This window comes from Scardinius erythrophthalmus (genome assembly GCF_964197995.2).
Source record: "Scardinius erythrophthalmus genome assembly, chromosome: 1".
In the NCBI taxonomy this organism is placed as follows: Eukaryota; Metazoa; Chordata; class Actinopteri; order Cypriniformes; family Leuciscidae; genus Scardinius; species Scardinius erythrophthalmus.
In genome coordinates, this window is record NC_138221.1 from 34,790,962 (window position 1) to 34,804,212 (window position 13,251).

The 13,251-nt window shown below is 39.5% G+C and overlaps 1 protein-coding gene across 1 annotated transcript in view; it reads left to right on the forward strand.

Moving 5' to 3' along the window:
• LOC308695909 (uncharacterized protein) overlaps positions 1-13,251 on the forward strand; it is a 29,498-nt gene that overhangs the window by 6,908 nt on the left and 9,339 nt on the right. The window contains exons 5-7 of the mRNA XM_081374177.1: positions 3,484-3,638; positions 7,525-8,208; positions 8,297-8,642. Of these exons, the coding sequence (XP_081230303.1) occupies positions 3,484-3,638; positions 7,525-8,208; positions 8,297-8,642 (1,185 nt within the window). The remainder of the gene's footprint in view (positions 1-3,483; positions 3,639-7,524; positions 8,209-8,296; positions 8,643-13,251) is intronic.

Below are 13,251 nucleotides of genomic sequence, written 5' to 3' on the forward strand. Positions count from 1 at the left end.
AAAAATGACAGCCGTTAGCTTCAGTAAAGTTATTCATTGAGAGAAAAGGTATGACGTCGCATGTGCGCCTTCTGGGTTTGTAGTCTTTGTAATTACGTATTTTCACAGTCTTATACCTCAGCAGTTTTACATCAAGCTGCGACTTTCTTGACTTTAAAATGCATCTTTTAAATTGACAAACATCATATGTGTAAATCAGGGCACAATTCAAACGAGATCAAAATATTTGTTGTCTCTCGCCATTGACTAGGCCTAGGCCTACCATACAATATTTTTCCGAAATAAGGTCCCATGGTGGTCGACCGGAAGGGGAGGGACTTAGGCTCTCTATACTAAATGGAGCAAGGGTGTAGAGTTACATTCAAGCTATTTTAAGGCATGACGATATTTTTTCAAGGAAAAAAACTGTTAAATATGTAATTTTGGTGATCAAAGATGAATTTTTAAGGGATAAAATTATTGACTACAGGGGGACTTTAAAATGCTTTTTTGTCATGTCCTGTATTGGCATCGATGGTCCCATAAAGAATCTTTAACACAGCTCTACAGTGCGACCATTTCATATTTACTACAATGCACCTTCAGCTGAAACTAATGATAGCATATTAGTGAAACAGATTTGGCAAACGACCCAGGGCGTATTTGTGTTTGCATTCTGGATAGCGTCAAAGGTTCCTATATACACCATGTTTTGTAGTGTTGATCAATGTAGGCAATCACAGGCATGTCTAGCCATGTTTCCATCACCACGTTTTTATCCGAATTATGTGATATCGAATGAAAAATGCCTTATGGAAACAGTAAAATTCGATTGAATTTCTTGAATATCGACTAAAATGAAATACGGTCGGTCTGATCGGATTTTATCTTGATCGATATACGGTTTATGCGATAAACGCTGATGGAAACGTTATTTGCCGAATAAATAATGGATTGCGATTAAGTTTTAGGTCATTTTGGGTACAACCCACCACAAAAGAAAAAGTTTTAGTTAATTTCCGCCCAGTTTGCACCCATTATACTGTCTGGTTTGCACACATGGCCGGTGTCAACAACGTGGACAAACGAGGAGACGAGATACTTTTTGAATTGAATTTAACAGAAAAATAAAACGGCTATTATAGCAAAAATCTAAGAAATGCCATAACAGTCAAATAATGTCACTATCAGCTGTCACATAAGCACCTAGAGTCCTGCAATGGGTTGGGTACCCGCATAAAAGTGGCTAAAACGGATGGATTGTGACATGATTCCTAAAATTCACAGGCGGGGATGCGGGCGGATAATGAACTCCTTGCGGGCGGGTAGCGGATGAAAAATATGTGTAATATTTGTTTGTCTAAATTGCCATTACACACTCGCAAATATTGTGTTTTGGGCATCCTTAAAAATATTATTTGCCGTTACCTGACCGATCCTGTCAATTTAGGACCGACCCAATAATTTTTTTCCCCCCTTTTAGTCCGACCGAATGGCCGGTTGTAAACTTGCGTTAAGATCGACCGATTTTTTTTTTTTACTCTTCAAACAACTAATACAAATGCAATAAAATAATATTAATTATATTTTAGTAGACCTAAGTAAATTGCCCATAGCCTATTATAGGCCTACAAACGTAGGCTACGCTCTTTCTTTTAAATAAAAACCCGTCAATCAAGCAAAATAATATTCAATGATTGTAGGGCAGGCTAATAAGCCTGTGTTGTAGCCCTGTCATTAAAAAACGATTTAGTTTTTATGTATTTTTTTTATGTTAATTATATGAAAAGTGAAAAAAGCATGAATAAGATAAGATGATCCCGAATATCGGGAGACAAATGGAGTGGGCAGACATGATTTTGACCCCTTTATTAAGTTTGTTTTTGTAGAAAGACTTTCTTTAAAGTGAATTTCGTTTCGTATTAATTGTATCTTAATTTTAATCAATGTTTAATCAACCATTTTCCTGGATTTAATATATAAGAGCTAAATCTCAGGCAATATAATCAGGACAAGGAGAGGCGCCCGCGCGTGAACTGGAGGTATAGCCTGCTACTTGAATGGCCCAAAACAAAGCGCACTTTAGCGCTCATTAGCCCATTCATGAGGCTATGGTGATGTTGAGAGAGGTGCGAGATAAAAAATAAAGCACTTTAAATTGAATGATTTTAGCTTGTGTGCGATTTATCGCGGCACGGGTCAGATCTGCTGAACAGATCTGCTGTCCAAAAAATGGACCCGTGCAGGACTCTGCACCATGCACAACTTGTGCAATTGATCATTTGTTTGTAGATGGCGCGATCCATTGTGTCTAGCAAAACTTTGTTCGCAAATGTTTGCTTGAATGTTGTGCGATTCAGTGCGAAAATGAATGGAAACACCTTAAAATGTCTCAAATCAATTCGATATACCAATTTGATCGCAAAACAGCATGTGACGTCATTACGCACAGGTTTTTATTCGCTTTAAAGCCGTTTGATGGAAACACACTTTCAGCAGCTTTATTCGCATGATATTTTTTACCGAACTTCAGATAATTCGATTGACAAGTTGATGGAAACATAGCTTATGTTGATTTCTTGAACGCAATGGCCAATCCAACCCGATCTCACAGCAATTTGTATACAGGTGGCTAATTCATATGACCTCATTCATTTGTATGATTTTTGCTAAATCGTACATATTTTACGAGTTGCCAAATTCGAATGAATTCATACGAATGACCCCGCCCCTAAAACTAACCGTCACTGGGGTTTAGACAATTCGCACGAATCAGCCACATTTTACTCACTCGGTAGCGTTGGCCAATCAGAGGTGTTTATTATTGTGAATGATATTACTGTTTATTTATTATTCAGTTAGTCAGAATCCTCACCACTCAAAACACAAGAGTTTTTGTTCAGTACTGAGTTCTGCACGCTCACAAATCCTCTTATTATAACATAGTGTAGACACCACGTAAATAAGAGATTCACTGTGCAGTGTAGACAGCTTTATTGATTATACCGGAAGTTTGTTAGATCACGATGAACTGAGACGAGTGACATCTTTTTAACTTTATTAAGGGAGCTGTCTTTGTGTGGTTTCTATGATATGATGATATTCTTCACAATGAAGATTTTATTTTTTATTTTAAGGACTGTTCACTAAAGGGTATCTTTGGGGAACCAACCAAAACATTTTTTCACCTCTCTGTGAAAACCCCCTGTTAAAACCTTTGTTTTTAGCAGTGTATCACTACAAAAACTGGGATTAAGTTTCTGAAATTACTAATACAGTAATACAATGACCACAAGACAAAACTTGTACATAAAAATTCCTTGTCTGGAAAAATCTTTAGTTATGTGTTAGTCAGTTTTGTACAATCACAATTTGCTCAATTTCCAAAAAAATGGTGTCATCCGTAGTCTATTGCTCAAATGTTATTCATGGCTCTTGCGCTGCACCTCATGGAAATACACTGGAACTATGACTCAGTTTATCAAATGAACTCTTTTTGTGTAGGCCCGTTTAACAGAGACCTGAAAGGCTTTGCTGCCAAAAATGTGTGCGGTACACTGTGTTTCTATAGCAACTGCTCTACAGGGAAGAGCCCTAAAGCCGCTCGCCAGGACTCAGCTGAGTTTCCTCAACCAGAGACACACACAGCAACACATTTCGTGAGAAAGTAAACATGGGATTAAGCAGTTTAAAACGCCTATAGGAATGATCTTGATGAATTCAAGAGCACCATTTTTATAGACTTCCAAAATAAACAAAAATACAAAACCTAGAAGATAAATGTGACTCAGCAAAAATCACAATGAATCATAAACCATTCAACATCTGCCATTGCACATTCAAGACTGCACATGTTTATAATAATTAGACATTGCATTCTACCTTAACATACACAATGATGCAATGATTAGCTAATATGTGAAAACAAGGGACATGTGTGAGCAGTTAACACTCAGAGAAAGAAAGAGAAAGGAAGAAACTTGAAACCATGAGCAAGACACTTTCGAACTAAGGTCAGTCCTCGTCCTGTCCACTCTTCAGAGCATTTACAAAGATCTGTCACTGATATTTGATTTTCAGTCGGAATATTATTTTGAACAATAATGTAACTGTTGTGGCAAGTAACATGTTTTTAGTGTTTAATTCAGTCTCAGTAACATGTTTTTAGTGTTTAATTCAGTCTCAGTAAAGAAGAGACAAGTGATTGAATGCCCTCATTTCTCTAAACGAGTCACGTGACGGAAACCACCCGGGATCACATACTGTAGGCTACAACAAAAATACCTCATCCATCTATTCCAAACTAAAGTTTTGTGTCTTTTAGTCTACAGGTGTGAACCTAAATCTCGATGAAGTTCGTTTTTGTCGGACAAGCAAGTAGCAGCAAATCATATTCATGGCAGTTGCATTAATCATTTTTATTTATTTTGTATTTTTTTTTTTAAATCTGTCCAGACTTTAAGTTACAGTTAAAAGTAGCATACTTCATTAATAGTATTAATAACATAATTTCTTATAGTAATTTTACTAATGGGTGCTGTGGAAAGGAGTTTCTTGTGCCATTCAAGAATAAAGTACAGAGAAAACGCAAAACCAACACTTTGCGACCTCCACTGGTCACGAATGGAAATGCATTGCTTCAATGTTAATATGAAAATATCTGTTCTGTTTGTTTGTTTTTTATTTATTAAATGGTAGCATGTGTTTACATAGATATTTTGAATAACTAAACAAAATAGATTTGTGTTGCCCTATACCTCATTTCATTTAAATTTCTGGTTAAACCTTTCCCTGAGGATTTGATCCCAGTCAGGAGATATAGATTTCATTAAGCCCAAACCAGTATTTTCAAACTTCATCTTTGTTTTAAAAGTCTTTTTATATACATTTTCATTTGTATTAATTACTTGGTTGTTTTTATTTGTTTAAAAGCATGTTTTATTCTTCTGCTTCATGGATGACCTTGACTCGGTTGCACATTTGCTAGTAATATCCTGTTTTCTCTCTATTGCCCTGATTTTATGGAAAGAGAAGAGAGCACTTAAGAGAGCAAAGATAAGCTTGAAATCAGGCTCTGTCAGGTCTTAATAATCTGATATAGCCTTGTGCAGCTGTACAGACAGTATAAAACAAAATGTATTTTAATAGGCCTATAATTCCTAAAAAGGCGGGTCGCGGCTTGATGGCCATGGGGAAATGTGGGTCCCATGGCCAAACTATCAAAACATCATTCAATGTTGTGATAATCGGAATTAATAATCGCAATTACAATTTCAAGGGAATTATCAACAATTATGATTTTTGTCATAATCGTGCAGCCCTACTTTATTCAAATAAAATGTAAATGCCTAATTGTTGTTTACTTGTTTGTTTATATCCATAATTAATTGATACCTGATTCCCTTACAAGAATTTTTGGCTAAAAAGTCACTGAATCGATTTCAAGTCACTGAATCGTTTCGGATCGCATCGTTCTAAATGAACCAATATCGTCCTTGAATCATATCGACAACCACGAATCGCAATACGAATCGAATCGTTGTTAAAACGAATCGTTACACCCCTAATTTATACATATATATATATATGAACTTTGTAATTCCTAATCTTTCCATTCTCTTACTCTGTAACTTTTCTCTCTCAGTAAACGTGACCGCATGAGGGCAGATATCTTACTGGTTAATCAGATTCAGTAGGCCCGTATAGTGAAATATTGCTATGCGAGTAACTGAATGGACACAGGGATCCATCCACTGATTGTGAAAGTGTAACAGATATAATAACAGATATAATGAATGTGTGATGCTGAGGTTTATAAAATCACAATGTGGCACATCAGAATGGCCCTTGTTTGCTGTTAAAACCTTGAGTTGACAGTCAAGTCCAGACAAGCCTGCAGCAGCCCTTCACTACCAGTGTGTATAAACACACAAACACACAGTCAAGTCACAGAAATAGCAGACGGCCTCCACTGCTGCTGTGAGTCTGAGATAAAGCAGCTGGTCTCACTTAAGATGTTTCACCCGAGGTCACACTTGTGTGTCATTTAACAGTTGTTTACAATTAAGGCCCGTCCACACCAAGAACGATAACTAAATATAACTAAAGATAAACTATATTTGCATCCACATCAGTGGACATTATCGTTCTGTTTATTTTAAGCGTGCGCTGCAGTTCAGTCGTCTGCTGCTTAAAACTATGGGATGAATATAGTATCAAAATGATTAACACGTGCAAGCACACTTATCAATGAACTTGATACATGTTGCAAAAATGTTTTATCCATGCCTTTCAACTTGCAGTTGATCTTGAGGCAAAGCTGTTCAGGATGAGGAGATCTATCAAATGATATGCATATTGTGTGGATGTGTGTAACACCACGCGATTACAGAGGGCGTAAACCTCGTTAGCGCCAACTAGTGGCCGATTTCTTTCAAAATTCTTAGAGACCTCTAGGACCATGAGTTGAACATGCCCACCGAGTCAAACTTCATTGGCCGATGGCGGCCATGCTTTTTGAGACCCGCCAATGTCCTCATATACATACGTGGCACCTTGGACCAAGACACTGCATACCAATTTTCAAGTCAATCGGACTAGCGGTCAGGTGGTCATGGCCCTTTTTAGGTTTTTTTTTTCCCATGTTATAGCGCCAACTAGTGTTTAATCGGCACAACCAAATATTTTTTACTGTGACCAAATATTAAGCCCGAACTGTCATGATTCTGCCTTCGTGTCCCAGATCTTCTCTTGTCTTGAGGCAGGATCATGGCAGACTCATGTTTTATGTGTAAGCACATGGCCATTTGTTTGGGCTGTGTGCTTGCGTTGTCTTGTCACCTTATCCCGCCCCCTTGTTATCTCATCTTGTTATTATTATATCATCGCTTACACCTGTCTTCCTGATTAGTTTGCTTCCTATTTAATCCCCTCTTGTTTTCTGTCCTGTGTCGGTACATTGTCAAACATTGCGTGTTAAACTCTGTGACAGTCCTGTGAGTACTTCGTGTGAATCCTGTTTAATGAGAATTGTGAGTTTGTGTTGCTGTTTGTTTCCTGTCAAGTCATCGTCAAGTCAGAATCTAGTCTTTGTTTATTATCTTGTCTTAGTCAAGGTGAACTCTCCTCCAGTCCTGTTTTGCCCCCTCGTGGGTTTTGTTTTCTGTTTTGTGTCGTAATAAACCTTGAGTGTCAGCATATCATTTGCATTTGGGTTCTCTCCTTCAACCACATGACAGAATGTACCGACCACAGAAGAACCCAGCAGACTGTATGTCTTCTCCTGCTAAACCACAGCCGACAGACCAAGAACTATGGTGGCAGTTGGCCATCGCCGACAGTAGAAATGGAAGACTTCCGTTCCCTCCCCAGGGTGAGTTGTCCCTGAAGAGGTATGCCCAAGTCATGGAAGAGAAGAGATTCTTCCTGCCTGAGGTCCTGATTTCTCGCTATTTCATCGCTGGTCTCAATTCTCCTCCTCCTCTGTCTGAACGAGAGGAGCTGACTCTTCGCCCATTTTGAGCAATGGTGGAGTGCTTATCTCAGAGAGAGCCAAAGGGTCCTACGAGGTTTTCATCTGCCATGCTTCAAGTGGTCCCGGAGGGTCGAGTCCTAGCTGTCGTCACTCTAGGGGATCAGGCTCTCTCCGTTTCTTCTCCCGAGGTTTCATCCACACCCGCTGATCTCCGTGGCAAACGAGGGAGACGGATTTCATGGGATTTTCCTTCGGAATCATCCTCGACGGAGTCAACGCTGCCTGAGACTGCCCTTCCAGCACCAGTTACAGTCCCCGCGGAGCTTCTCCAACCGGCCACTAGTCCAGCTATGACTTCCGCACTGCAACCTAGGAGAAAGAAAAGGAGGAAGGGAGCCTCCCGTCCTTCGTCTCTGGCTGTCCCAGAGGCCGCTACTGCAAGCGCTGTCCCAGAATCTGCTGAGAGAGTTGTGGCCGCTCTAACTGCTAAAGAGGTTCTGCAAGCAGTTTCTGCTCAAAAGGAGATGCCTGTCGTCTTAGCTGCTCGAGCCTTATCTGACTATCTTACCGCTCTTGCCAAGATCCTTGAAATGCCACCCAGACCCAATTTACTTTCAAGTCACGAACCCACGACATCAGACAGCGCTTCTCCCGAGTCAAGTGTGTTAAGCCTGAAGGATTCAAAAGAATCAAATGTGTCAAGTCTGAATGATTCTAATGAATCGAGTCCTGTTCCAAGTCCTGCTTCGAGTCCGGTTCCGAATGATTCTAGTGAACCTAATGTATCAAGTATGGAAGATACAAGTGAATCGATTCCTGTTCTGAATTCTGCTCTGAGTCAAGCGCATTCTAGAGTCATCTGCCCTGAGGAACCAGTCCAGTTCGTCTGTCCTCTCGAACAAGAACCTGTTCCTCAATCACCCGCTTCATCCCGTTTTGTCTCCCGTGTCGTCACCCCCTGTTGTCCCTATCAAGACTCCTGTCAAGTCGGCGTGTGTTTTCCCTATCACCCCTGTCGTTGCCCAGCCCCGGACTGTTTTCACCAAGACTGTTCCTCGTGTTTCTTCATCTAAACCTACCCATAATCCTTGTCCAAAGCCCTCGTCCAGTCAACCCAAGACCCCCATCTCACCTATCCTGTCTGGATTTCCCCCCATGGACTCAGTGTTTCCTCCTCCTCCCCTTCCTTGTTTGTTGTTTTTATTGTTCCATCCCAACCCTGTTATAGTTTATTCGTGTCTGGCTTTGTTAGTTTTTGTCATGTATTGTTGGTTTGTGTCTATGTCACAGTCGGTCTTGTCCTGTGTTTAATGTCCCCTTAGGGAGCGTCTAGTAGCCGCTCCTTAAGGGGGGGGGGGGGGGGGGGCCTTCGTGTCCCAGATCTTCTGTCCCAGATTCTGCCTTCGTGTCCCAGATCTTCTCTTGTCTTGAGGCAGGATCGTGACAGACTCATGTTTTATGTGTAAGCACATGGCCAGTTGTTTGGGCTGTGTGCTTGCTTTGTCTTGTCAGCTTACCCCGCCCCCTTGTTATCTCATCTTGTTATTATATCATCGCTTACACCTGTGTTCCTGATTAGTTTGCTCCCTATTTAATCCCCTCTTGTTTTCTGTCCTGTGTCAGTACATTGTCAAACATTGCGTGTTAACTCTGTGACAGTCCTGTGAGTACTTCGTCTGAATCCTGTTTAATGAGAATTGTGAGTTTGTGTTGCTGTTTGTTTCCTGTCAAGTCATCGTCAAGTCAGAATCTAGTCTTTGTTTATTATCTTGTCTTAGTCAAGGTGAACTCTCCTCCAGTCCTGTTTTGCCCCCTCGTGGGTTTTGTTTTCTGTTTTGTGTCGTAATAAACCTTGAGTGTCAGCATATCGTCTGCGTTTCGGTTCTCTCCTTCAACTACATGACACGTACATATGTGTACAGAATTTGGTGAAGCTATCTCATTTGCTTCTCGGGTCATAGCCATTTTAGTAAAAGTGGCTCCGCCCACAGCGTACGTTTTGGCGCCCCTTAGCGACCGTGAATCGAAATTTCAACTTTTTTTAGATAATTATTAATATTCAGTCTACAGAGAATCTATCTGCACTGGTTTGGTTCCGATCTGGCGAAAAAACATGGGACTAGTTCGCAAAAGTTTTGGACAAAATTCAAGATGGCAGAATTTTTTTTGGACAATATTCCTGCCGGAATCGAAATCGGAAATATACGTTATGTCTGGCTTGAACCAAGGATCACAGGGATATAAGACACTTGAGTCATGGACAAACCGTAGGAGCTTGCTGTAGCACCACCTATTTGGCCAATCGGGGTCATACTTTGATAAGTTCTCCCCAAACTGAGGACTACCATTTGGCCAAGTTTCAAGACTCCAGCATTTACGGTTTGGGCTGCACAATCAGTTTTACGGCATAATAAAAATAAAAACCCTAACAATTACAATAGGGTTTCAGCACTTCGTGCTTGAATCCCTAATTAGGAAATGATAACCATCACAGTCCACAAATATTGTGGAGGTAGATAATCTATCAAAATAAATAGTAGGAATAAAATAGGGGTTCATGATAAAATCTAAGTGCTGAGCAGAACAAGATAATTTAGCATTCTGGGTATGAAATGCTTCCTATATTATTATTTTATTTATATAAAATGCCAATTTAATTCAGCACAGAGTCATAAGTCAGTCAATAATAACAGACCAGGCCAAAAGATCATATGGTTGCTGCAGTAAACCTGTCAATTAAAGGGACAGTTCACTCAAAAATGAACATTCTGTCATTATTAACTCTTTTCATTCTAAAGGCTCGTTTACATCAAGAACGATAACTATATAACTATAAAGATTAGCTATATTAGCGTCCACACCAGTGGATGATATAGTTCTGTTTATTATAAGCGCGTGCTGCAATTTTGTAGTCTGCTGCTTTAAATGCTCAAGCTGACTGAATTCTGATTGGCTGTCAGTGTTTTTATCATTCATCAACTGGAAATAATCATTGCGAAAGTGATTCCAATGAAAACCATCCAATGAATGAAAGAGGTGCTAAACAACTGTTGGGAAAGGAGAAGAGGAAGAAGGAAAGTTTTGGCTGGACAGGAAACTTAATAGCAAAATAAATGGAAATATATGACAAAGAATTTGCTGCTACTGTGGTGTGGACTAACAAACCAATCTGGACACTGGAAATTCTGAAGGTTGACATAGAGGTTTGAATGATTAATGACAGCAGCATATATAGTCAGTGGATATTATGGACTATATGTAAGATACCATTACAATGTTTTAAAGATGGGTCAAATGATTTACAAACAGAAACAACAGGATCTGCAGTATGTCCTTAGATATCAAGTGGGAGTTAACAAAATCACATCTGACAGCTTAAGTGTGTATAGTTGAACTGTGTGCTATATTAGGCTCATTGCATTGAATGGATTGAACAAATCATGTGTCACAAGTTCTGTCAAAGTTTTAATAAGTAGTGATTCTGTATCTGCCCTTATGAGTATAAAGTCTGATATAAATAGAAACCATCAATTACTTGATGAGATTTTATTTACAAATTCAAGAATAAGCAAGGGATACGCATCACATTCATGTGGGTACCAGCGCGTGTGGGCATACTGGGAATGAGAAAGTAGATAGACTGGCAAGAACATGTTGATAAGAGAAGAGAAGAGTCTAGTGCAGAAAAAAGATAATGCAAAAATGGCAGTATAAATGGGATTATGAAATTAAAGGGAGACATCTGTACATGATCCAAAATAAAGCAGGTATGGAAAGTAAGACGGGAAATAAAAGGAAGGAACAAGTCATAAAAGGTTGACTGAGGATTGGACATTGCAAGTGTTAGGGGTTAACAGTTTAAGGACCCAAGGACCAGATGTTTGAAAGAAGACAATCCACCCCCTTCACAAGCTAACAAAACTCTTCATGTGGAAAACATCTGACAGGACTATATAATGAATACCAGGAGGAGAAAACAATTAAGTGAAACATGCAACATTATGGATGCCAACTGCCATGAAACACCAAAGAAGAAGAAGAGTCTGAGAAGAAAAAGTCCAAAAAAATCCCATTTCAAACAGCATTTTTGTGCCCTTGAAGGGTCCTTCGGGAAGGGGACGCCAGGGGTGTTCCAAACGAAAGTGAACAACAAAGTCCCCACTTCAAGGGCTCATAAGTATAGGGCATAAAGTGCTCACTTCCGTTTGGAATTTGCCCCGATGCTACACGAGAACAGCGCATAATGAGATTCTTCTTTCGCGATTAGCCACTGTTCTGAGCTGAGGATCCTCCCATGTTATCTGCGAGAATGGTTTCAATTCTAGGGGCTTCTGTGGGAAAAACATCCGGTTGTGACAAGGGCGTAGGTTTGATTTTGAAATTGGTGGGGACGGGAACATCCCCTGAAGCTGAGCTGCATCTGTCATTAAAGGGACAGTTCACCCAAAAATGAAAATACTGTCATCATTTACTCTCCCTCAAGTTGTTTCAAACCTGTATGCATTTCTTTCTTCTGCTGAACACAAAAGAAGATATTTTGAAGAATGTCGGTAACCAGTATTGAGTTTTTTTTTTCTACTATGGAAGTCAATGGGGTCCATCGACTGCCTGGTTACCGACATTCTTCAAAATATCTTCTTTTGTGTTCAGCAGAAGAAAGAAATGCATACAGGTTTGAAACAACTTGAGGGAGAGTAAATGATGACATAATTTACATTTAAAAGTGAACTTACAGAAATTAACTTGTTTGCATATGTTTCACATCAATAATGTCCAGTTTGTCCTGTTGGACATGACACACAGCAATACTGTTAAGTGTCACTTGTGCCATTGTTCTGAGCCATGTCTTCAGTGTCCTAAGAGCACTGACACTTCTTTCAGCCTCAGCTGATGAGACTGGGTTTCAACTTCATCAAACATTCCTCTCATTTCAACAAGACCAAGCAATGTTGTGTTTTTTATGTTTTATGGGGACTTTTTACAGACAATGATTTTATACTCTACAAACGGTATATTATATCCCCCTACACTAACCCTGCCTATCACAGAAAACTTTCTGCATTTTTACATTTTCAGCTGTTTTCCAAAAATAAATAAATAAATAAATAAATAAATCCCCACAAGGACAAGTATTTCGGATATTGCCATTTTTGAGATGACATTTTGTCTCTATAATGTAGTGTTACACACACACAATCTCTCTCTCTCTCTCTCTCTCTCTCTCTCTCTCTCTCTCTCTCTCTCTCTCTCTCTCTCTCTCTCTCTCTCACGATTGTCAATAGGTTTCCTTCGGAGGAGCATTGCCGCTTCACACTAGACTAGAGCCTCTCACAAAATTAGATAGAAAAAACAAAGCCAATCAGTTTAGCGATGTGTGTTAAGTAGGCGGGACTCAGATATATAGCCTATTAACCGTTTGTGTACCATGAATTGCGCATTTTTCTCAGAACGCCCTTGTAAGAGATTTTAATCTAAATAAGATGTTCCTGATTAAATAAAATAAGCTTAATACATAAAAACCACAAGACAAAACCGGACAACAGTGGTTATATATAAATATATTTTAAGTTTTGATCGAAATTATTGCTAGGGACATATCAGTGTCACTGGATATAGGTAGGGACACGTCCCTATGGGGGAAGAAATGGGGAAGAGTAAGAATGAACAGTGTCTATTTAGCAGAATTAGACTAGGTCACACAAAGCTAAATGCATCTCTGCACCTTATTGGAAAACATCCATCTGGGAATTGTGAGACATGCAGTCAACTAGAAACTGTGGAACAACATGTGATGTTTG